Below are 24,181 nucleotides of genomic sequence, written 5' to 3' on the forward strand. Positions count from 1 at the left end.
CACATGCTCGGACTCCGTGTTGTCCTCTGAGGAGTTTATTCTCGGTGAATAAACTCACTGCGATGCCTACATGGCTGACCACGGGTTTGGTGACATCCTGGGAGACGTGGAGTCTATCTGCCATGGGCAGAGGGCCGGGGGCGCTTAAAGGCGTTCTTAGAACTACATTCCTCTCAAACACATGCTGATGATTACTTATCAGAGCAGTTTTCATTTTTCTCAATGCTCTTTTGGATTTTATAATTTTTAAGTAATGAGCATGTGTAAGATCTGTCCCCAAACTCAGGGGGAACTGCTCTTAGGAGCACTGGGCACACGCCTGCCCATCCATCTGTCCTCCTGCCTGCCAACCTGCCCGTCCGCCTTCCCTGGCTGGGGCTCTCAGAGCTGCTCACACGGCACTGGGAACCTACCAGGTGGGGTGCCTCAGGACGTCCTTGCCGTCAAAGGAGAAGATGCGTGCCCCGGGCTTCAGCGGACCCTCAGAGCCTGCGAACAAAGCCTCCCAGCTGGGAAACAGCAGCTCATCCTGGAGGAGAAACCGTGTGTGTGGGCTGAGGGGCTTCTGCAGCCCTGGGCACAGCCCACCGGTGAACGAGCGCAGGGAAGCCAGGCCTGGCCAGGCAGCCTCTGCAGACTCCAAGAGGCCTCGGCTAAGGCAGGGGACCCTGTCCCTTCACGCCAGGCTGTAAGAGGGTGGGGAGCGCCGGGCTGCAGCTGCCTGCTCCCAGTCCTGGACCCTGGGTCTGTGACTCCTCTGCTGTTGCTTCTGGGAATGTGGTCCTCCCCAGGGCACCCAGAAACAGCCCAGTGCACGAAAAGGAGCCACAGAATAAAGCAACATGGAGGGGGGTGCTGTGGCAGAGGGGCCACCAGGCCGGGGGGCACTGGAGGCCCAAGGGACGGTTCCTGATTCCAGGCTTGTGAGGCCCGTCACCTGTGTGGACACTCGGGCCAGCAGCATGGGAGCCTCTGAGAGGCACTGCTGGGGGAGTGGGGGTCAGGGGACCACATGGGGGGCCTCATGGGATGCCCTGGGGGAGGCGGCAGCGCCCAGGGATGCAGAGGCCCTGGCCTGAGCCTCGTGGGATGTGACCCACCCGGAGCCTGCCCTGAAGTCACCAGCCTGGGTGGCAGTGTCCACCATGGCGGCCTCCAGAGGTCCTCGAGGGGAGCCCCCCGCCGGGAGTTCCCCCAGAGGTCAAGTGGGGGCCGAGGAGCCCATGCCCTCAGGACTGGACTGACCCACCTTGAGGTTGACGATGGGCACGGCTGCGCGGTCGGCACGGCGCACGATGCTGTACAGGTCCTGCAGCCGTGAGGACAGGAAGGCACGGAAGGTGCCCACCAGCCCCACGGCCCGTGCCTGCTGGAAGCACTGGAAGTCGGCCCCGCGGATGCCCCGCATGCCGCCTGGCAGCGGGCTGTTGAGCGCAACCAGGTGGAGCTGTGGGGAGAGGGGCACATCACGGGCTGTGTCCCCTGCTGCGCCCTGCACCCAGGCTCTGGGTGCCCCACCGTGGCCCTGCACCTGTATGGACAGGCACGGCCAAGGCGGGCTGAGTGGGAAATGCCCAGCGACACACTGAGGGGCCCAGGCAGCAGCCCCCATACCCTGCCGGGCCAGAGCAGCCCCGGCCACATGGGTGCCCCCAGCTGCCTCTGTAGGCGGAGGCACGCCGGTTCCTCAAGGACGTGATAGGGGCTGGACTTTCATGACCGCTGCTTGGCCACCAGAGGGCAAGTCCCAGGCTGAGCCACCAGCCACCCATGGCCGAAGCCTGGGACCCCCAGCAGCTCTGCAGGGGCTGGGTCCTCTTCTGCTGCCCCGAGAGCCGAGGGGCTAGATGGAGCCAAGCCCACTATGGGGGGCACTCACCACGGGCTGGAAGTCGCGGTGGGTGTGGGCGGGTGGGCTCGTGGGGAGCGCCGGACGCAGGTGCACGTAGGAGCTGTGGTGCGGGGCTCCAGGGTAGGGCTGGGGCTCGGGCAGGCGAGGGGGGCTGGCCAGGATGTCGTCTGCCCGCCAGGGCCTTGCGGTGGGGTGGGGGAACTCCCGCCGGGGGTAGGGGTTGCTGTCGTGCAGCTGCACCACAGGGGGCTGCAAGGCAGCCACTTCGTTGTCCTGCAGGTGGGAGATGCGGGGCCTGTCGGCAGGGGTCCCTCCGCTTGCCCCTCCTCCATCTGTGTCCTCCTCTGGGCTGTGTGAGGGGCTGCGCTGCAAGCTGGCAAGCAGGGCGCTGTGCCGCCAACCCTGGAGCTGCCCTGGGCTGGGGGGCAGGAGCAAGGGCGGGGAGTCCTGCCTGCTGTGGCGCTGGATCGTGGTCACCTCTGCTCAGGCCCCCAGACCCAGCCGTGCACAGAAGCCGTGGCCCTCACTGACCACGTGCCCTGACCTGCCCTCTCTTTGCTGTGGCTCCAATTTAGGGCCCCTGACCTCAGCGTGGCGACCTCCGACCTTCTCATGTCCCTGAGCCCTTGCTCTGTCTCCCTCAGAGGTGACCTCCACCCTAGAAATCCCAGCCCCCAGGTCTGCACCCCAGTCCGATTCCCCTGATTCTGTACCTTTCCCCACAGCCCTGAGCCCCTCCTGACCCAGCTGCCATCCACCTGCACTGCGTCCACATTGCTGTCCCCACTGTCCGCTCCACAAGGCCTGGCTGTGTGCTACCCAGGGCAATATCCATGGCCACCCGGCACACAGGAGGGGCCGTGACTATTGACTGGCTGAATGAATGAATGAATGAATTGGCAAATGAGTGAGAGCAGACTGGGCTGAACCCTGTGAGGAGACCAGCTGTTGCAGAGCCCAACACTGCTCCACATCAGGCTTCACTCCTGAGCCAATTAAGGAGTCATCACCTGTACTCAAGGAGGTGCCAACAGCAGCTGGACGCAACACTTAGGAAAACAAAAATATTCACCCAGCTTTGCACCATCCATCCACCCACCCATCCACTCACTCACCTGTCCACCATCCATCCACCCATTCATCCATTCATCTACCTGTCCACCATCCATCCACCCATCCACTCACCCACCTGTGCACCATCCATCCACTCACTCACCTGTCCATCATGCACCCATCCATCCACCTCCCCATCTACCTACCCATCCACTCACCCACCTGTCCACCATCCATCCACCCACCTATATCCACTCACCCACCTGTCCACCATCCATCCACCCATTCATCCACTCACCCACCTGTCCATCATCCATCCACCCATTCATCCACTTATCTACTTGTCCACCATCCATCCACCCATTCATCCACTCATCTACCTGTTCACCATCCATCCACCCATCCACTCACCCACCTATGCACTATCCATCCACTCACCTACCTGTCCATCATCCACCCATCCATCCACCTCCCCATCTACCTACCCATCCACTCACCCACCTGTACACCATCTACCCACTCACCTATCCACTCACCCATCTGTCCACCATCCATCCACCCACCTATCCACTCACCCCCCTGTCCACCATCCATCCACCCACCTATCCATTCACCCGCCTGTCCGCCATCTTATCCACTCACCCACTTGTCCACCATCCATCCACCCATTCATCCACTCATCTACCTGTCTACCATCCATCCACACATCTATCCACTCACCCACCTGTCCACCACCTATCCACTCACCCACCTGTCTATCATCCACCCATCCATCCACCTCCCCATCTACCTGCCTATCCACTCACCCACCTGTCCACCATCTACCCACCCACCTATGTGCTCACCCACCTGTCCACCATGTACCCATCCACCCATTCACTCGCCCACCTGTCCACCATCCATCTGCCCATCTTATCTACTCACTCACCTGTCCACCATCTACCCATCCATCCACCTCCCCATCTACCTACCTATCCACTCACCCACCTGTCCATCCACGCATCCATCCATCCACCTCTCCATTGATTCACCCACCCAGTCAGCCACCACCCTAGAGATATCCATTCTTGTGTCTGGCACTTTGGGAGAGGGAAGGCAAAGAAACAAGATGTGGATTTTGGCCCCAAGGATTTTGACCCTGAGGAGGGCAATGAGTGGCAGACACAATTGGGAAAGTTGAGGGATGAGAGTGGCTCCTTCGTGAGGCCAGCGGCTGAGACGGAGTTAGTGGGGTGTCCCGCACTGAGACGGAGTTAGTGGGGTGTCCCGCACTGAGACGGAGTTAGTGGGGTGTCCCGCACTGAGACGGAGTTAGTGGGGTGTCCCGCACTGAGACGGAGTTAGTGGGGTGTCCCGCACTGAGACGGAGGTAGTGGGGTGTCCCGCACTGAGACGGAGGTAGTGGGGTGTCCCGCACTGAGACGGAGTTAGTGGGGTGTCCCGCACTGAGACGGAGGTAGTGGGGTGTCCCGCACTGAGACGGAGGTACTGGGGTGTCCCGCACTGAGATGGAGGTACTGGGGTGGCCTGCACTGAGATGGAGGTATTGGGGTGGCCTGCACCCGTTTTCTGCAGCAGAGGCCGATGGTGAGCCACATGCTCAGCTCCAGGACTCCAAAGGACCACGTGTTATTCCCCAAACAAGAGACAGCACATACCCCCTCATGTCCTGACCACCCACCAGTCTCAACAGAGAAAGCGCTCCTTACCGTCCCTCGTGGAAGTGGCGTCCGGGGCTCCAGCTGGAAGAAAGCAGAAGGGTCATCCAGGACCTGCGGCTGGGCCTGAGCCAGGGTGCCCTCCTTGCCCAGCACCCGCCTCTCCCTCCCCAGCACCTGGCCCTTCCAGACCACAGAAGGGTGCCCTCCCTGCCCAGCACCTGCCTCTCCCTCCCCAGCACCTGGCCCTTCCAGACCACAGAAGGGTGCCCTCCCTGCCCAGCACCCGGCCCTCCAAGCCTGTACCAGGGTACCCTCCCTGCCCAGCACCCGGCACCCCCAGCACATGTTTGCTAGGATGCCATCCTCTGCCTCCTCCTGTCAGGACCAAAGCCCCTGAAAGTTAGGGTGGGGCTGCATCTCAGTGCCTACGAGGACACCTGGCACACAGTGGGCACCAGCTCGGCATCTGCTGTGAGACTGGCAGCCTCTCCCTGGCCAGATAAGGGACTGGAATGGGATTCACAGTCTGGGGGGCTGCAGGGGCCGGCCCAGGCCCGGGTGGGGGCCGGTGGCGAGATGGAGGGAGTGCTAGAAGGAAGGCGGGAGGGCTGCAGAAATCAGGGCTGTGTCAATGCACAGTCTGCCGTGGAGGCTCCCACGGACGTCGCAGGCCGTTTCGGCGGCACGGGGCTTCTACCAGTCCTCACCTTTGCCACATGAAGGCAAACAAACCTTCCCCGGGGCCCTGCAAGCATGGCCACGCCCACCTGGACCAGAGCGGCCGCTCCTGCCATCCAGGCCATTTTGGGAAAGCAGGAAAGGGGCTGGCCTGGCCTGGAAGGGGCCATCCCAGGTGTGTCTGAGGAGCCAGGCCGGTGAGCAAGGCCCATGCTAAACAGCGAGGACACATTTCATCCCACCTCAGTGTTTATAATGTGAGGTGCAGAGCCGCAGGACAGCCTGTATCCCAGCAGGGGCCGTGCTGTGGACATCACGTGGCCCTGGAGGGCCTGAGCCCCACTCCCGCCTTGTCCCGTCAGACACCTTGTTTTTTTTTTTTTTTTTTTTTTTGAGACGGAGTCTCACTCTGTAGCCCAGGCTGGAGTGCAGTGGCCGGATCTCAGCTCACTGCAAGCTCCGCCTCCCGGGTTCACGCCATTCTCCGGCCTCAGCCTCCCAAGTAGCTGGGACTACAGGCGCCCGCCACCTCGCCCGGCTAGTTTTTTTTTTGTATTTCTTAGTAGAGACGGGGTTTCACCGTGTTAGCCAGGATGGTCTCGATCTCCTGACCTTGTGATCCACCCGTCTCGGCCTCCCAAAGTGCTGGGATTACAGGCTTGAGCCACCGCGCCCGGCCAGACACCTTGTCTTGTTAACGGGCGTGTGAGGTGATGTTTATCTTTGTAAATGTTCACTGTGACGTGACCCGCCAGGAGCCCCTCACACACCATGTGTTCATCTGCTTCCAGAAGTTTGAGCTCACTTTTCTCTAATCCCAAAACTGCTCACAAAAGTATTTTACTAAACTTTGCAGAAAGTTTGAAAGTTTAAGAAGCGCTGGCTGCCACCTGCCTCCATCCCTGTCTGGGGCCTGGGCCTCTCGCCTTAAGCCCCAGGAGGCAGCTTGGGCCCTTCCACAGGTCAGGAACCTGCCATGCACAGCACTCACCTGGACCTTCCGGAACCCGTTCCGCACACGGACGTAGAGCTCCTCCTGCTCGGCCACGAAGATGAGCCAGCCCTCGGGAACCTCATGGACCTGGCCCAGCATGGCCTGGCGCGTGGCCCAGAGCCTCACCTGCTGGGACCCAAACGCAGGGGCATGGGGCTCGAGGTGGGAGGGCACGGGGCAGGGGCAGAAGGAAGGGATGCCCGTTTCAGGGCACAGGGCAGGGGCAGAAGGATGTGATGCCCGTTTCAGGGCGCTGGGCAGGGGCAGAAGGAAGGGATGCCCGTTTCAGGGCACTGGGCAGGGGCAGAAGGAAGGGATGCCCGTTTCAGGGCACTGGGCAGGGGCAGAAGGAAGGGATGCCCGTTTCAGGGCGCTGGGCAGGGGCAGAAGGAAGGGATGCCCGTTTCAGGGCGCAGGGCAGGGGCAGAAGGAAGGGATGCCCGTTTCAGGGCGCAGGGCAGGGGCCGCAGGGCTTTGGGCAGGCATGGACTGAGGCGGCTGCCCCCATGAGCACCGTGGGGACCCCTGCCTGCCTCCAGCCCTTCAGCCTCCATGGACAGTGCATGGGCCCTGGACACTTCCCAGCTGGTGGTCGTCCTCCTGGGCCCACTGGATCCCCCCATGGCCTGGCCCCGCTTCCACCCTGGAAACCACATCTCGGCCTTCTGTGCATCTCCCTGTGGGGTCCGTGGGACGGTGCCTCTGAGGGGCAGGGGCTGCAGAACCAGCCAGGGCATGGGACCCAGGTGCCCAGCCGGCTGCCTAGATACTCACCCCTGAGGAGGTGCCCATGGTTCCAGGAGGCCCAGGGGGCCCAGGGGGGCCCGGAGGGCCGGGAACGCTGATAGCTGCAGGAGAGAAACCAAGGTGGGAACGGGAAGCCACACAAGGCGGCCTCTGCCCGGGGCCCACTCCCCACTGACTTACTCTGCCTGTGAGGGCCGGGAAATGAAGGGGGCCCTGGGGGGCCAGGGGGGCCTGGGGGGCCGGGAGGGCCCTGGCGCCCCTCGTAGCCGATGCCGGGGGGTCCCTGAGGTCCAGGTGGGCCAGGCTGGCCCCGGATGCTCTCTCCCTTGGGACCCTAGGGACGGCGACAAGAGACGCTTCCTGGTTACCTCGTGCCCTGGGCTGGGGGTGGGCAAGCTTGTGGGGCTGGGGCTGCATTGGGCTGGGGGCGGGCAAGCTTATGGGGCTGGGGCTGCATCGGGCTGGGGGCAGGCAAGCTTGTGGGGCTGGGGCTGCATCGGGCTGGGGGCGGGCAAGCTTGTGGGGCTGGGGCTGTAGCTACCAAGACCCCCTTGATGAGCGCAACCTCTGAGTCACTGGTCTTCTCCCTGCCCACACCATAGCCTGAGAAACCCCCACACCATCACCCCTTCTTCCCTGAGGGTGCGATCCCGGGGCAGAGACCAGCTATGACCAGAGAGACCAGCAGAGACCAGGGACCTGACAACAGTGTGGGCCCCCAGGCAGGAGCTGGGGCCCATGGCTCTCTGGAGTCTTTCAGGACTGATGGGCCTAGACCCCGATCTGACCCAGCCCAAGAGCAGAGGTGGATGCGCTTGGCCCTGGCAGGAGGGCAGGCCATGGAACACTGCAGGGGGACGGGGCATGTCCGGGGCCAGCGCACCCACACCTGGGCGGCCTGCTGCGTCCCCACACGGGGAAAGGGCCGTGTCGGGACCGCTGAGCTTGCAGGGGCGGCTCCGGCCTTGGCGGGCGTCGGTGGCCGGGCTGGACCTGCCCTCAGCTCTGCACCCAGACCCCTGGGACATACGCTCTGCCTGCACAGGGTGGAACTTACTGGAATCCCAGGGTAGCCAGGTGGGCCTGGGGGACCGGGGGGGCCTGGCAGGCTGGAGCCAAAAAAGCCGCCGCCCCCGGGCTCACCCCTTTCGCCTTTCTGTCCTGCATCACCTCGGTCTCCCTTCTCCCCCTGTGGATGGAAACACTTGTCAGACACGGGAGCCCCAAACCCCTACAAGCCACAGGTGACCTCCCATCCCTCCCGAGCCAGGGTACAGCGGTCAGAAGCTTCTGGAGCCTGGAGCCCAGGCCTGGGAGCTGCTGGCTGCGGAGAATAGGGCTCGACTCCCCACCTCCCACTGTATCAGCCAAGTCCCCAAAAACTGAGCTGGGGACAGGAACGTCCTGAGGGACGCCCTCGACGCCCTCTGGAGCCAGCGCTCCTCTCAGGGCTGAACAGGAAGGGGTCTTGGGCCGGATGGCGCAAGGAATTGGGAGCAGCCACCCAGGGGGATGTACAGGACCTTGGGGGCCCTCAACCCCACCAGGGAGGTCACCCACCTTCATTTCAGCCTCCAACTGAAGGAAGTCGAATGGAAACTGCCCTGCAAGAGACAGACAGGCGGGGTCTCGCTGAGGTGGCGTCTGACGGTGCCGGGCTCCCCCTGCAGCCCCCAGCACTGGTGGGTTTGCCTGAGGCGCTTCTAGCCATTACCGTATTTCCCGGTAGAGATCCCATATTTCATTAGGTTCTTCTTAGTTAACTGATACTTTCTGATGTTTTTGTCAATGGTGTCTTTTTTTTTTTTTTTTTTTTTTTTTGAGGCGGAGTCTCGCTCTGTCGCCCAGGCTGGAGTGCAGGGGCGCGATCTCGGCTCACTGCAAGCTCCACCCCCCGGGTTCACGCCATTCTCCTGCCTCCACCTCCCGAGTAGCTGGGACTACAAGCGCCCACTACCACGCCCGGCTAAGTTTTTGTATTTTTAGTTGAGACTGGGTTTCACTGTGTTAGCCAGGATGGTCTCGATCTCCTGACTTCATGATCTGCCCGCCTCGGCCTCCCAAAGTGCTGGGATTACAGGCGTGAGCCACCGCACCCAGCCAATGGTGTCTTTTTAAAACTTCATTTTTAATTGTTTAGGACTAGTTGGTGGTTTTTCTAAACTCCCCTTCCATCTGGTGACCTCGGTGAACCCTGACGGTCCACCTGCAGATCCACTTGGGCAGCTTATGTGGGAAATGTCCTTCCTTCCCTCGTCCTGTCCTCCCAGGGTGGGCAGGCAGCTGTCTTGGCCCTGACTTGAGGTCCCCACACCCCCTCCGAGGGTGAAGCTGTGGAAGTTCCAGGTGGCTCCTTCCAGACCACGGAGGAGCCCTTTGCTGAAATCGCTCCTTGTTGCTTCTCTCCTTTCCATCAGCCTTGGCAGAGGTTAGGAATACCGTTAGCCTTTTCAAAGAATTAACTTCGGATTTTTGGACTTTCTTGATCCTTGCTATTTTTATATACATAAACCATACATAATTTCTCTTCACTCATTTTTGATCTTTAATATTTCTTCCCAACTATTTTCATCAAATAAATGTTTGTTGTTCTCTAACAATAAATGCTGTTTGTTCTTTAGCATCTTAGACTGATGTGTGGAAACAGGTACTATTTAAAGCTGTAATTGTGTCAATGGAGATGACAAAACCCGTTCTCCCTCCAGGTGGGACCTTAGACGGCCTTGAGCAAACCTTCTCCTGTGACTGTTCCCCTGGATCCCTGACCGGGGTGGAGACAACCTCACTCTTGGAGGCCGTGCCCTGTAACCCAGAAGCCTCTGAGCAGGGGGCTCCACACCCCCAGGGCACCCCCAGGGCACCCCCATCCCACAGGTGCAGTCCCTGGGGTTGGAGGTCATGGCGGCTGTCAGGACCCATGCTTCCTCCTGGGCTGGGTCCTTCTGCAGAGGGAGGTGACCGGCTGTGGAGGCCCCTGAGGCTGCAGTGTGAGGACTAAGGATGCCCCGGACGCATCTAAGCGCCAGGGGTTCCTCACTTCCACCTGCTTCTCCTTGACTCATGAGCCTCCTGGAAGGGCACTGCCCTGTGGGCATTTCCCACTTGCTTCGGCTGCACCCGTGAGATCACAGTTCTGGAAGCCAGGCCTGCATTCAGCCTAGCCTGGGCCCCTCCGGGGCAGACCCTGGTCCCAGTGCTGGGGGCGCGGCCTGGAGACGGTTGCAGGTGATGCCTGTCAGACCTGCTGTTCAGATCTCCCTGGGCTGAAAGTCCCCCTATAATGATCGATTTGTGTTTTTCTTTTTCACTTTGCCAACTTTTTACTTGTCATATCTTGAGGGCTATCTCATTAGATGCACAGAAATGTAGAATTACTGAATTTCTCTGGTACACTTGCTCCGTTGTCTCAATGAACATTTATTTTTGACCATGTTTCTTACTCCAGGATACACTTTGCACGCACACACACACACACCAAACCACACCCCCACACGACACACACCCTCCCCACACACGCCAATGACACACCCAGCACCCACATAGCCACACTCCACACACACCCCACACCAAACACACCCACACACCCACACTCCACACACCCCCACACTACACACCCAACAACCACATACACTCCACACACACCCTCACACCACACTCAGCACACCCACATATGCATACTCCACACTCCACACACACACACACCCACACCCACACACTACACACCCAACACCCACATACACTCCACACACCCTCACAGCCCCACACTACACACTCAGCACACCCACATATGCATACTCCACACTCCACACACACCCACACCTGCACACTACACACCCAGCACACACACATACACACACTCCACACACACCCAAACCCACACCAGCCTCTGGGTGCCTTGACGTCTCCAGCCCTCGCGTTCAGGGAGCATCTCTTGTAAGGAGCATATGGTTTTGCTGTATCCCATTGACAATGCCCGTCCTTCAGGGGATGTATCTACGCCAGTCACAGTTACAGCATCTGCAGATGTATCGGAGCCTAAAGCTACTGTTTTATTCCCTAGTTTCTGTTCATCCCACCTGTTCTGCATTCTGTTTTCTCTCCTGTTTTGCCTTCTTTTGGATCCCCTCTGTGTGTTTTAAACGTCCTGTGTGTGCCATCCTGCCTGCTCTCCTGCCTCTCCATCGGTGTCAGCTCTGCATTCCTCTCCAACCTCACTGTCCAACAGAGTGAGGACCACCGCCACTCCTCAGGGCGCTGAGACCACGGCAACCTGTAATTGCACTGTCACTGGGACCCTGTGCTGGGCAGCCTTCGCCAGTTCCTGCAGGAGCCTCAGATCCCACTGTCACTGGGACACTGTGCTGGGCAGCCTTCGCCAGTTCCTGCAGGAGCCTCAGATCCCACTGTCGCTGGGACCCTGTGCTGTGCAGCCTTCGCCAGTTCCTGCAGGAGCCTCAGATCCCACTGTCACTGGGACCCTGTGCTGGGCAGCCCATGCTGGTTTCCACAGGAGCCTCTGACCCCACTATCGCTGGGATGCCAGTTCCCGCCGGCGCTGTCTCTCCCCATCTCTGCACTCCTTTCCCTCGGCCTCATCCTCCCCCTGAAGTGCCCTCCACCACCGACACAGCTCGGGTCCGGAGTGGCCAGCCTGCATGTCATCCTCGTTCCGAAGGCTACGGGAATACCATTGGCTGTCGGAGTCTACACTGGCCTTTCTTGGATATTTTGGAAACCATTTATGGTCTTCTGGCTTCTCCCGTTTCGTTGATTCATCTCTTGTCATTCTTATTATTGATCCTTCGAATGAGGGGAACACTCTGAGCCTTCCTTGGACGTTCTGCCTGCAAACACTGTTCCCTTTGGAGCCCTCGGAGCCCTCATTCTGGCTCCCAGGGACAGGCAACCCCGTGTCCACCAAAACCTATAGACAGGTCTCAAGCTCCAGCTGTTCCGCCTTCAGCCCTGGGTTTGTCCCGACACCTCTGAGCCTCCCAGCTGTGTGCTGCCATCTCCAGGCTTCCCGTGGCTTTTGAATGTGACCTTTGGAGTTCAAGGCGGGTCCGATGACCCCATGAGCTGGGCCTCCCGGTCGGGTGTGTCATCGGCCTCTCCTCCGGGCTTCTGGTCAGCGCCAGCCATCTATGCCCTGCTCACTCCTTCCTGGGCGTCGTGTGTGACGCTGAGAGATCCAAGGATGCGACAGGTGCATCTTCCATCTTCCCGCTCGCTTTCTGCCTGCCTTTTCCTCCACAGGCCTTAAGGATGTCCCGGCCTGACTCAGCCTCTGCCTGCCTGGTCCCTTCCCATTCCAAGCTGCAGCCCCAGCTAGAGCAGGTATTGCAGCCTCCTCAGCAGGGGACCCTGGTGGCGAGAGGGGACCCTGGTGGCAAGAGGGGACCGTGGTGGCGAGAGGGGACCATGGCGGCGAGAGGCGCCCGAGGCTGGGCTGGCTCTCTGGGCTTCTGCTCTGCCAGCCCCCAGACATCCTCAAACAGTGGTTTTCTCACATTTTATCCAGCTGTTCTCAGTGGTCTTGGCAGGACATCCAAGCAGCCCCACCACCCTCAATGGAGGTAGGGCTCAGGGGGCAATTCTCGTCCTTCAGGAGGAGCGGGGGTGTTGGGCTCACCCTCCGGACAGCCTGTTGGGCAACGCCTCCTTCCCACACGAGGCCCTGGAGAGTTTCTCGACAGAAGGTCTTCCAGGGCCAACCCCCAGCCCCATGTTGGGGAGGGGGCGTCTCAGGACCGCCGGCCCCGTGGAGGGGAGGGGAGGGGTGTCTCAGGACCGCCAGCCCCGTGGGGGGGAGGGGAGGGGTGTCTCAGGACTGCTGGCCCCATGGAGGGGAGGGGAGGGGTGTCTCAGGACTGCCGGCCCCGTGGAGGGGAGGGGAGGGGAGGGGGCGTCTCAGGACTGTCGGCTCCATGGAGAGGAGGGGAGGGGTGTCTCAGGACCGCTGGCACGCCGAGGCTGCTGTGTCTTTGCACAGTGCCCACTGGGGTCTAGTGCGGAAGGGCGGCCGCCTGCTCCTCAGGAGATGGGGTGATGGGGGTATCTTGCTGGGCCTGTGCCCTGCAGCCACCCCTGTCTCCAAATCCAGGTTCTTTGACGGCCGCATCAACCCAGAAGGGGCTTCCTTCCTCCCACAGGGTGAGATGGTCACCACCCAGTGAGGGTCCAGGAGCCGCCGGGGGGCTCTGGGTGTGAGCACGCTTCAGTGCTGGCCACGCCACGGCTCCTCCGCCTGGGAGGCCCAGAGGTGCTCACCTGGTGGTCCCGGGGGGCCCACTTCTCCTTTGGTGCCCTTGGGTCCTGGAGGGCCCTGATTCCCTGGAGGAAGAGAGACCCAGTGCCCGTCACGGAGTGTGCCAGGGAGGGCTCCAGGGTGGTGCCCCTCCTGCCTGAAATGCCCCAGTGCCTGGGGGCCTGGATGGGGGGCATCAGATGGACGTGCGGACAGTCAGGGTAGGAGCTCCGGGAGAGCAGGGGCATCCCGGGTCCCCCTCAGCAGGCCACGTGGAGGCCAGGCCACATCTGCAGGGCACGTGCTGACCAACGGCAGGGATGGGGCTGCTTCTACTCTGCTTTGGGCAGAAAAGCAAAGTCTAAATGGAGAACAGCAAATGGGGCCACCCCAAGGTCAGGTCCTGGACAGCCGTGCTGGGAGGGCCCCCAGGAAGGGCCAAGATCATCAGAACTGGGGCGTGGACTGGGCGTGTGGCACTGGCCTTAGGGCACTGGGGGAGTCTCACTGCTGCTGGCGCGGAAAGGAATGTGGGGCCCTGGAGCATTCCTTCAGAGCCTGTATCCCCAGCTGTGAGCCCGGGGCCCTTACCTGGCAATCCTGGAGGCCCGGGGCGGCTGGACTCAGCAAACACCTGCAAGGATCGGGGAGAGGTGGCTGTGAGGGCAATGTTCTGAAATGAAGGCCGCCACCACTCAGGGGTCCCCAAGCCCAGAAGCACCAGCCCCTGCATGAGGCCACATGGCAGCCACCCCGTCAGAGACGGGAGGGAACAGGGGTGCAGAGAGCAGGAGCCACGGCAGCCACCGCTAGTCAGAGACGGGAGGGAACGGGGCTGTGGAGAGCAGGAGCCACGGCAGCCACCCCGTCAGAGACAGGAGGGAATAGGGGTGAGGAGAGCAGGAGCCACGGCAGCCACCCCATCAGAGACGGGAGGGAACAGGGGTGCGGAGAGCAGGAGCCACGGCGTGATGCCGCTTGGCCCTTATCGGTCACTTCACCTTGCTGAGCCTGGGGAAAAGGGGGTGCCCCTAGCACCCTTGGGCTCAAGCTCTTAGCAGAGTTTCAGCTGGAAGCAGCTCCACACCCAGAGAGCCCTCCCTTCCACATGCCTTCGCCTTCCTCGGGAACTCAGTTGCTAATCCACCGCCCACCAGACGGGCCCATCCCGGAAGGACCCGCGGACGCAGAGGCCAGGGAAGAAGAAGGCCCAGCCCCTCTGTGGGGCTCCGTGTAAGAGCCAAGGGCAGCCGCAGGACAGTGGGCGCCCTGGGGACTTACATTGCTGTCGTAAACAGGAGTCCCTGGAGGGCCTGGGGGCCCTGGAGGCCCTGGGGGGCCGGGCATTCCCTGTGGGGAGGGCAGAGAGCTGTTAGTCAGGCTTATGGCCTGCCTGTCAGGCAGCAGGTGGGAGCAGGGACAGTTCAGAAAAATCAGAAAAATCAGAAACCTGACCAGGCAGACCTCTGACCAGGCAGAACCGAGAATGCAGTGGGTCACTCGGGCCACGGCTCCCTGAGGACAGGAGCTGGCCCCGGCCCCACCTCATCCCATGTTGGAGTCGTGCACAGACGTCCCTCGGGAGGAGTGAAGAGGCCACCGGGTCTGCGTCTCAGGTAAAAGCTGACTGAAAATGCCCCACCCTGCTGACACCAGGGAGACAAAGCTCTTGGCTCAAAAGCAGCAGAGTGGATGCCTTTGGGTTGAGCGGGAGAACCCCCAGCATGGAGGGCATGGAGGGCATGGAGGGCATGCAGGGCATGGCCCAGGCCCATGGACGCCCTGCTGAGAATCCATGCTGGCCTGTTGTGTGTGTATGGGTGCACATGCGTGCATATATGTGTATAGGTGTGTGTGCGTGTGTATGTGTGCATGAGTGTACGTGTGCAGTGTGTATGCCAATCATGGAATGAGCCAAGGAGGGCTTACATTCATGTATGAGTATATGGATACACACGTGTATATGCACACATGTATATAAGCATCTGTATACACTTGTATGTATGTGCATGTGAACAGGCACACATATGCACAAATACATGTGTATATGTGCACATATGTGGAGTGTGTGGGCATGTGTACATGTGTGAGCATGTGTGGATATGGATGTGCATGAATGCATGTGTATGTGTGCACACATGTACGAGTGTATGGGCATATGTGCATGTGTGCGTGAGTGGGCACGTGTGCATGTGTGTGGACATGTATGAGTGTGCATAGGTATGGCAGGGACCGGCGCAGTGTGGCCACATCATGTATGAGTGTGCATAGGTATGGCAGGACCAGTGCAGTGTGGCACATCCTGTATGAGTGTGCATGGATATGGCAGGACCAGTGCAGTGTGGCACATCATGTATGAGTGTGCATAGGTATGGCAGGACCAGTGCAGTGTGGCCACATGGCAGGGCTGCTTATAAGTGGCCCCTGAGAGGAGCTGCAGGACCCCAGGCTGTGGCCAGGCCATTCCCAGGTCCTGGTCTCCCAGCCACCCAGGCCCCCCTTGAGGGACACTCACCCTCATGCCAAATCCAAGGTGGGCATCTCCCGGCTCCCCTTTCTCTCCTTTCAATCCGTTCATCCCGGGGCGACCCTGGGGCAGAGCACAGGGAGTGGGGACTGCTGGGCTCTGGTCATCACTAGCCACGTTCCCGCAAGGTGGCTGCAGTAGCCCCACACCACAGCCGGCCCACACTCAGCCTCAAACGTTCCCAGCCCTCAGGCTACTCCAGCCCTTCTCGCCCCTCCTTCCTGCTCAAGAACCCTTTTGAGAGGAGGTGACTGACCCCAGCACACACAGGCCCACTGCCCTGTCTGCCCCCAGGGCCTCCTCCTGGGTACTGGCCCCTCCTGGTGTATTGCCAGCCACATCCAGGACGAGAGCTGTGCCCAGGCCGGTTCTGGGGGGAGGAAGCGGGTGCGGTGGCCGTCCACTCCCCTCTGGGCATGTCACCCCTGTGGGCCTGGGCTGCTCCCCACCTGCCAGACCCCATCTGCTGCCCCCACTGGAGACCCCAGGTCCTCACCGGCCGTCCAGGGAAGCCAATCTCTCCCTTGTGCCCCGGCCGTCCGTACGGACCCTGCGAGAGGAAGGGAGCCAGGCTTAGCGGAACAGACCCCGGCCCTTGTCCACGAGTTGGGGGGTCCTGGGGAAGCGAAGGGGCTGTGCAGAGTCCATCGCCCTGGGCCACACGTCAGCTTGGAGGAGCCCGCTGCAGCCTCACACCGACACCTGCCCCACGTGCTTTAGAGCTGCACTTGGGAGATGAGCCCTGGGCTGCACAGCACGAACTCAGCAGCTGCGGGCGACCGTGTCCTTGGGGGCCGTCATGCCCAAGCTCGGTGCAGAGAAAGCCACAGGCCGACTTACCGGGGGTCCTCGGAAGCCCGGCTCTCCCTGAGCAAAAAAAAAAACAAGAAGGCACAGTTAGATGGCGGCTTATGCCCTACCCGGCAGCCTCCCTGAGGACCCTTGTGGCCCCTTTGGGTGCACTGGGCAGTCCTCAAGGCGCAGGCAGTCCTGGGAGGATGGGAGCTGCTGGCAAGGGGAGGTTCAGGATTGGGGTTTGCATCCAGGTTGGTGCAAGCATAGGGTACACCCCGGGGCCCTGAAGCAGGGGCGGAGAGTGTGTGCTACAGTGTCCTGGTTGCCGCAGGCCCTGGCTCCGACGCACAGCTGGGTGGGACAGTGGAGCTCTCACTGGGCCTGGGGATCCTGTGTCTGAGGTGCACCCCTAAGACCCCGGAGGGCTCACTGCTCCTCTGACAGTGTGAGAGCCAGTGCTCCACACCCCAAAGATCCAGGTTCCTCCCCAGGACCCTCCCCCAGGGCTTGTCTGGGCGGCTGCCTGCTGCGGTGGGGACCCAGGCACAGGCCCCTTGACGAACTGACTCCGGGCCCTGCCATGCTCGGGGTCCGGCAGGCACCCTGGGGCTGCAGAGAGGAAGGATCCTGCGGCTGCTGCCCACAGCATCAGGGCCCCCAGGAAGAGGTTGGAGGGGCAGCAAGAAACCTGCTGAGGCTGAGGTGGTACAGCCTGGGCTCCTGCACCCCACAGGCCAGGCCCCAGGGAGGCGCGAGTTCAGAGCCGCAGCCCACTGAGAACCTCCCTTCGGCAGGGTGGGCTCAGGGGCAGGGAGAGGACGAGGGCCCGGCGGGACCTCCAACATGGGTGCCAGAGAGGAGGGGCCACGAAGGCCAGGCCAGGATGCTGGAGCCCTGCTTGGGAGAAGCTCGTGCGTCAGGAGCCAGACCCTAAGGAAGACCCTCCCCAGGCTGTCTCCACGGCCCCAGGAGCCCCCACGCCCGCTGGAAGGAGGCTGCCCGGCCCTCACCTTGGCTCCTTTCTGGGCAGGGCCCAGGGCACTGCCGTCGGGGCTGAAGACGCTGCCCGGTTCACCCTTCTCACCCTGGAACAGCAGCAGGTCCGGCAGGGTCAGGGCCAGCTCCTTCCCACAAAGCCTCACCCAGAGCCCCGAAGGCAGGGCCACTGTGACTGGGCCTCGCAGCCCGGGGCCCTCTCACGGGAGGTGACCACAGGGATGGCAGGGTCTCTGCGACTGGGCCTCACAGCCCGGGGCCCTCTCACGGGAGATGACCACAGGGACGGCCCGAGCGCGGCTGTACTCCTTGTGAGTCACAGTAGCAGCCGGGGGGTCCCGGGTTTCTCCCAACAGTGGTCACCTGGGCAGGCTGGGGCCACCACTGCATCACAAAGTGGGTTGAGGGACAGCACCTGAGCCCCTTACCTTGGGTCCCGGGGAGCCTCGTTCACCCTTAGAGCCCAGGTCGCCCTTGGGTCCTGCAGGTCCCTGGAAGGGAGGCCAGGCAGTGAGGCCCGAGCGGCCAGCGTCTCCCCCATCTCTGACAGCTGCTCCACCTCCCTGGACAGCTGTCCCCTGGCAATATGCCTGCCTTGTCGGCCCCATCAGGGCCCCTCTCGACCCCAGCCTCACTCCGGACACTGCAGGCTTCCGCAGGTGACCCCCCAGGGCTCCTCTCGGCCCCAGCCTCACTCCGGACACTGCAGGCCTCTGCAGGTGACCCCCCCAGGGCACCTCTCGGCCCCAGCCTCACTCCGGACACTGCCAGCCTCTGCAGGTGCAAGGAGCTGCCTCAGCCTCACAGGTGCCCACCCAGCACGGGGCCTGCCAGGGGCTCTTGCCCACATCCTGCTCCCATCACTTCCTTGGGGCAGTGACTGTCGCTATCCCTCAGGCCTGACGAGGCCCACCCCAGCTTGACCAGGCTGCTCTGTGCTACCAGGAGGAGACCCCTCCCCAGCAGGGAGGGCAGTGGCGGGCAGCGCGTAGCTCTGGCGCCAGGTTACTCACGGGAAAGCCTGCGAAACCCGGCCGGCCCTGGGGAAAAAGGGACAGCGTCAGCCGGGGTCATCACGCACCCACGCGGCTGCCCGGACCCCACCCAGCCTTGTACCAAGGTCCCCACATCTTAGAAGCCGGGCAGGCACGTACCTCAGGTCCCGGCACGCTCAGGACGGCACCCTGTCCACCAGTCAGCAAAAAGAAAAATCGGAAACAAAGAGCCGCATTTAAAATTAAACTGGACTCCCCCCGAGCGACTTACAAGATCAACAAAACACCAAAACAGGAAAATATTGCTTTCCACACTCTTTCTAGGCCTGGGGCGTCCCTCCTGCAGCGCAGACGCCCCGCGGCTCAGAGCGGCGGACACAGACTCCAGACGCCCTAAGACACTTTTTACTTCCATTTTGGTTTAAAATGCTCCTTCCTCTGCTAGACTCTCCCTTGCTTGCCGGCGGAGGCGGCTCGGCTGGCGGGGGGCTTTTCTGACGTTCCAATGACTGGACCGTCACGCTGAGGTCCCTGTGGCCTCTTGGGCTGCTGTCTCCCGATGCCTGTCTGCCTGCTCCGAGCAAAGCTATGAGGGGGCAGGCCCTCTCCTGCCTTTCCCCAACCCCACCCCTCCTCTCGAGACTGTTATGGTCCCACCTCCCAGGTGAGGAGCCGGAGCACAAGGGTTAGCTAACTTGTCCAGTGTCACAGACGGTGCCTGCTCTCAGCTCTGCCCTGGGCAGCCCCTTCCACTGGTGGCCACAGAGAAGCAGGGATCTGAACCCCTGGCCACACCCAGCTCTGCTCCCCTGGGCCCTGTGTCTGCCTGGGGCTCAGCGTCCTGCCTAGAGGGGGGCTTGGTCCCTGTGTTCCATGTGGCGGGGCTGGGTGGGGACGCGTCTGCCTCTGTGAGGCCAGCGGGACACGCTGCTGGCAGGCGCAGAGGGTGCAGCCGACGGGCCTGATGGACGGGCTGCGGTGGGGAGGAAGGTTCCGGAACCAACACAACCTTCACAGAGAGCCGAGGGTGCGTCTGCTGCTTCTGACGGGGCAGCTGGGTGACTGCACGCAGCTTTGGGGCCACAATGTCAAGGACACAGAGACTGAACCCGATGGGAACCTCTGGCCCCCTGTGCAGGCCTCACCCCTCCAGTGTCTCCATCACCACATGGAGCTGGGCTCCCCGGGCGTCTCTGACCAGGGCCTCTGCAGCCCCACTGTGGAGCTGGAGTGTGGCCTTGCAGTCAAGGCCTGTCCTGACCTGGGGGGTGTGGGGTCTCAGGGAGGGATCTCGACACCCAGTGGGGTATCTGGACAGATTGGGCGCCCACCCACGCAGCGTCCTTACATCCTGCTCCGACACGTAGACCACAGGCCCCGGGGGTCCGGGGGGTCCGGGGAGGCCTGGCTGCCCGACTCCGTCCTTCCCTGGATCTCCCTGGAAAAGGATGAAACGTGTCCAGCATTTCATCTCAGCCACTCTGGCCAGGACCCCAAAGTCCACCCAGTCCTGGAGGGGGTGCCCAGCGCCCACGGGGGGTGAGGAGGCGCCCAGGGCTGTGGACTGTGGCCTTGGAGGCCCCCGCCAGGCAGGGCAGGCTCCAACAGGGATGGCCGAGCCACACACACTGCCCCCAGCCTGAGAGCCACCCCTGTCAACTTGAGGGTCTTTGCCCCGAGTCTCTGAGGTCACATGGGTGGCAGGGGCACAGACCTGGGGGCAGCTGAGGCCAAACCTTCCAGATGTCCCAGCGCCCCCTCACCCCATCCACCCGCCCCAGGGACACTCACCTTTTCTCCCTGACTGCCTCTGTCTCCCTTTGGCCCCTGAAGAGATGGGAAGGAAATGGTTCATCACCGACAGAAATAGGAGCCCCTGGCTCCCCGTGAGGGATGGCTGCGATGAAGATGTGGGGTTATTTCCCAACCGGCTGGGGCCTGGGAGGGAGGCAGCCACCGAGAGTCCTGGTGGACACTTGTATTCGGCTCCTGGCACTCAGAGACCCGGGAGGGCACACGGAGGCCCAGGGACCCGGGAGGGACACACCTCCTGCCAGCTTCCATCTTGGCATAGTCCCTTTGGGGCTCCACACCCCCCCTGCACCCTGGGCCCACCAAGGTGGCTCACCTGGGGCCCAGCAGTGCCCTCTCTGCCAGGGAGGCCGGGGAACCCGGGGGCTCCGTTTGCTCCAACTTCTCCCTGAAAGGGTCACATGGAGGACACAGGGCATTGGCCACACGCCCAGGAATGCGGGGACCCCCACGAGGAGTCTGGGGCACCCATGGACGTGGCGGTGGCCTGGGCTTCTCTATCTCACCCCTGTGGGCTTGAGCAGGGGCTGTGGAGGAATGGAGGAGTGGGGGGGGAGTCGGGGGGGGGAGTCGGGAGGAGGACGTGGGGAGGAGGAAGTGGGGGAGAGGGAAGTGGGGGAGAGGGAAGTGGGGGAAAGGGAATTGGGGAGGGGAAGTGGGGAGGGGAAGTGGGGAGGGAAAGTGGGGAGGGGAAGTGGGGGAGGGGGTGGGGGAAGGGGGAGGGGGAAGTGGGGGACGGGGAAGTCGGGGAAAAGGAGGGAGAGGCGGGAGGCCGGTGGCAGGGGCCTGGGGTTGGGTGCCCTGCAGGTGGGTGTTCTGGGGGTTGCCTTTGAAACCAGCATGTCTTCAATTATAAATAAACAAAGCAGTGCGAGGAAGAGCACGAGAGGCTGCCCCGAGCGGATCTCCACAGACGTCCGCCTGGGCTCTCCCTGCCTCTGCCTGGCCACGTCCCCATCCAGCATTTCATCTCAGCCACTCTGGCCAGGACCCCACAGCCCACCCAGCCCTGGAGGGGGTGCCCAGAACCCACGTGGGGTGAGGAGGCTCCCAGGGCTGTGGACTGTGGCCTTGGAGCCCCCTGCCAGGCACAGAGCTTACCTTGGCTCCCCGCAGGCCAGGCACACCAGGATCCCCCTAAGTGAATAAAGCGGGCTTGGTAAGCACCTGCTTGAGCCAGCCCCGTCCTCAGGCAGCGTCCACCCCGGGGGCAGGGAAGGGCGAGTTACCCAGGATGCATTTCATCACCCTCCCCCAGCCCAGAGCCGAGGGGTCCCAGGGACACTGAGCAACTTGTGCAGGGACCCCGTGGTCCCCGCTGAGATGGCCTCATTTAAACAATTTAAGAAAGCGAATACATGGATCTTCCAAAAAGCCTTTTGTAATGTTCCAACGTCTTGCAAATGAAAGCAAAGCATTCTCAAAGGAGCGAGTGCCACGGCAGGGGCTGGTGACAAGTGAAAGTCCAGTCCCAGGGTGGGCCCCACGTGCCCTTGGCCCCGCACACAGCAGAGGACACACCGATGAGCACGCAGTGGGGTGAAAGGCAGCTGCTGCCCAGGGCCCAGGATAGGAGCCTCCAGGCTTCACCCCTCAGGCACCTGCCCTGGGAGCTTCGGGGCCTGGCTGGGGGCTGGTGTCCCCCAGGGACAGGGGAAGCAGAGGACAAAGCTCCTGGGTCCTACAAGGTCACCACGCCTCTGTCCCTGAGCCCAGGAGCCCACCTGTCCCTGAAGCTGAGGTAGGGACCCCGGGTTCTTCTCCCATGCCCCTCTTTTCAGCCCGAGTCTGAGAATACGCTTCAGGTGTGTGAACCCAGGAATCTTGATTCCTGGGCTTCGGAGAGAGAACGGGACAATGGCCCCTTAACGCTGGAAGTCTGGGTTGGAGGAGGGTGCGATTATTTCCCTGTTAGGCTTTTTTGCTGTATTTTGCAAATTTCCCAGGATGAATTCATCCTACTCCTGCCATCAGAAAACCCGAGGCAAGGCCCTGTCTCCCCCAGCCCCGGGGTGCCGAGGCCAGGGCTGAGCCAGCGACCCCCAAAACCCAGGCGCATCCGTCACTGACCTTCAGTCCTGGCAGGCCGGGGGGTCCCTATCAGGGCAGAGGAGACACAGCGTTAGTGCAGCTGGAGGCCCTGCTGTGAGATGCTTCTCCCACAAGAAAAGCCCGCTGGTAACAGTCAACAATTAAAAATGTGTGTGTAAAAGGAAATGTACTGACTTAAAATGGTAAAGCCATTCTAACTTATTATGGAATCAATTAGTTTCTGCCTAATTGAAATTTCTCATTCATTTTGCTCAGAGTACGAAATGTGTCCCAGACACCCATGCTCTCAACAGGCTGCGCCTCTGAGCGTGAAGCTGGACGCTGTGGCTTCAGCCGCCCCATATGGCCCTGGGGGCTCCTCCATGCTGGCACCACGGGAGAGATGGTGGTGTGGAGGGGACAGCGGGGGTGGGGGAGGAAGGGGCTGCCGGCCCCTGGGTCTGCCCCTGACACAGCTGAGCTGTCTGAGCAGTTGTTTTGGGATTTTGGTCACTCTTTGTTGGCCCTAACCCTGAGCAGTACATATGTTAACAGTAGAACAAGGTGGAGATTTCATAGGAATTTCAGATTCTACTCAGGCCGAACATTTGTTACTTCCCAAAATTGGGGCCACAAAAAGAATGTGATGACTTGAATTTCCCCAGAAAGGCCTGTCTTTCGGGCGGCATGCGGCCCCACGGTCCTTTGTCTTGACCACCCACAGCGTCTCCCACTTTGCAGACCAGGCCCTCATCCCGTGACTTTACTTCAATGAAGGGGCATCTCCCAAGAGCGAGAGTGGCCCACGGTGCACAGCGCCTGCCACATGCGGCCCTCACAGCTCTGCGGGGCAGCGTCCGGCCCCATGCAAGGCTGGTGGCTCTCAGGGACACCCTCCTGCCCCAGACAACACTCCCTCAGCCCTCAGAGCTGGCCATGCCCAGCTCACAAGAGTACCTGCGGCCCATCGGCGCCTCGGGCTGTTGACCAGAAGGGCCCCCCGGAGCCTTCCATGTCATCCTGGAGGAGACACACAAGACACGCGTGGGCCTATGTCCCTTCTTAGGGAAGGGCCCCTCCCTGGGGCTGGCACTGACCCCTCACTTTGGGGCCACGGTGGCCTGGGGAGCCTCCATTCTCGGAAGGGGACTGTCTACCTGGTGGCAGGGCCGGGGTGGGGGCCCCCAGGGGCAGCCCATCTTGGGTCAGCTCATTCGCTCTTGGTCAGGGCACAGGTGCCAGGGTATGGCTGGGCCGAGTTCCCCATCAGCACCGTGGGGCACGGGCGACGGGAGAGAGACTCGAGCTCCACCATGGGGAATATGGAATCGTGGGCCAAGGCAGCGCCAGTGAGACCACTGCGCAGGACGTGCTGCTCTGTGAGTGAGATGCCAGGGTAGCAGGGCTGGGGCAAAGGCAGCCCCCGGCACTCCAGGGGGTCAGATGTAGGCGGTACTCACAAATCCAGCGGGGAGTCCTGGTCCTGGTGGCCCAGGGGGCCCAGGGGGGCCTGGTGGTCCAGCGGGTCCAGGGGCTCCTGCCAGGCCGCTCTCCCCGCGAGCGCCAGCAGGACCGGGGTCTCCCTTGCTCCCCTGCGTGGGGTGAGGAGAGCGTGTCAGGACCCAGCCCAGCCCAGCCCCCGCTGGCCCTGCAACCCTGGTGTAGATATGTTTTCTTATGATGCTTTCTAAACCCTGCAAATCAAAAGGTAAGGAACATTCTGCAAAGCAACGCAGACCTCACAGCAGCCTTTCTTCTAACTTTATGCTGGAGAGATCTGTGTGTGTGTGTGT

At 61.7% G+C, this 24,181-nt stretch overlaps 1 protein-coding gene across 50 annotated transcripts in view; it reads right to left on the reverse strand.

Annotated features, from left to right (window-relative positions):
• Positions 1-24,181, reverse strand: part of COL18A1 (collagen type XVIII alpha 1 chain) — a 104,640-nt gene that overhangs the window by 2,134 nt on the left and 78,325 nt on the right. For 7 of the 50 annotated variants that reach the window (XM_077995406.1, XM_077995410.1, XM_077995399.1 and 4 more), the window contains 26 exons: positions 23,849-23,980; positions 23,346-23,408; positions 22,428-22,454; positions 21,459-21,494; positions 20,674-20,745; positions 20,337-20,372; positions 19,894-19,983; positions 18,705-18,734; positions 18,564-18,590; positions 17,979-18,041; positions 17,565-17,639; positions 16,600-16,626; positions 16,256-16,309; positions 15,748-15,822; positions 14,514-14,582; positions 13,824-13,866; positions 13,256-13,318; positions 8,546-8,589; positions 8,043-8,174; positions 7,166-7,319; positions 7,013-7,086; positions 6,236-6,364; positions 4,615-4,647; positions 1,880-2,125; positions 1,250-1,447; positions 414-529 (listed from right to left, as the gene is read on the reverse strand). In XM_077995406.1, coding sequence (XP_077851532.1) covers positions 414-529; positions 1,250-1,447; positions 1,880-2,125; positions 4,615-4,647; positions 6,236-6,364; positions 7,013-7,086; positions 7,166-7,319; positions 8,043-8,174; positions 8,546-8,589; positions 13,256-13,318; positions 13,824-13,866; positions 14,514-14,582; positions 15,748-15,822; positions 16,256-16,309; positions 16,600-16,626; positions 17,565-17,639; positions 17,979-18,041; positions 18,564-18,590; positions 18,705-18,734; positions 19,894-19,983; positions 20,337-20,372; positions 20,674-20,745; positions 21,459-21,494; positions 22,428-22,454; positions 23,346-23,408; positions 23,849-23,980 — 2,108 coding nt within the window. Of the gene's footprint in view, positions 1-413; positions 530-1,249; positions 1,448-1,879; positions 2,148-4,614; positions 4,648-6,231; positions 6,368-7,012; positions 7,087-7,165; positions 7,320-8,042; positions 8,175-8,545; positions 8,590-13,255; positions 13,319-13,823; positions 13,867-14,513; positions 14,583-15,747; positions 15,823-16,255; positions 16,310-16,599; positions 16,627-17,564; positions 17,640-17,978; positions 18,114-18,563; positions 18,591-18,704; positions 18,735-19,843; positions 19,984-20,336; positions 20,373-20,638; positions 20,746-21,458; positions 21,525-22,427; positions 22,455-23,310; positions 23,409-23,848; positions 23,981-24,181 lie in introns of all 50 variants that reach the window. The other 43 variants (XM_077995404.1, XM_028845234.2, XM_077995379.1 and 40 more) reach the window with 32 other exon arrangements.

This window comes from Macaca mulatta, chromosome 3 (genome assembly GCF_049350105.2).
Source record: "Macaca mulatta isolate MMU2019108-1 chromosome 3, T2T-MMU8v2.0, whole genome shotgun sequence".
Taxonomy (NCBI): Eukaryota; Metazoa; Chordata; class Mammalia; order Primates; family Cercopithecidae; genus Macaca; species Macaca mulatta.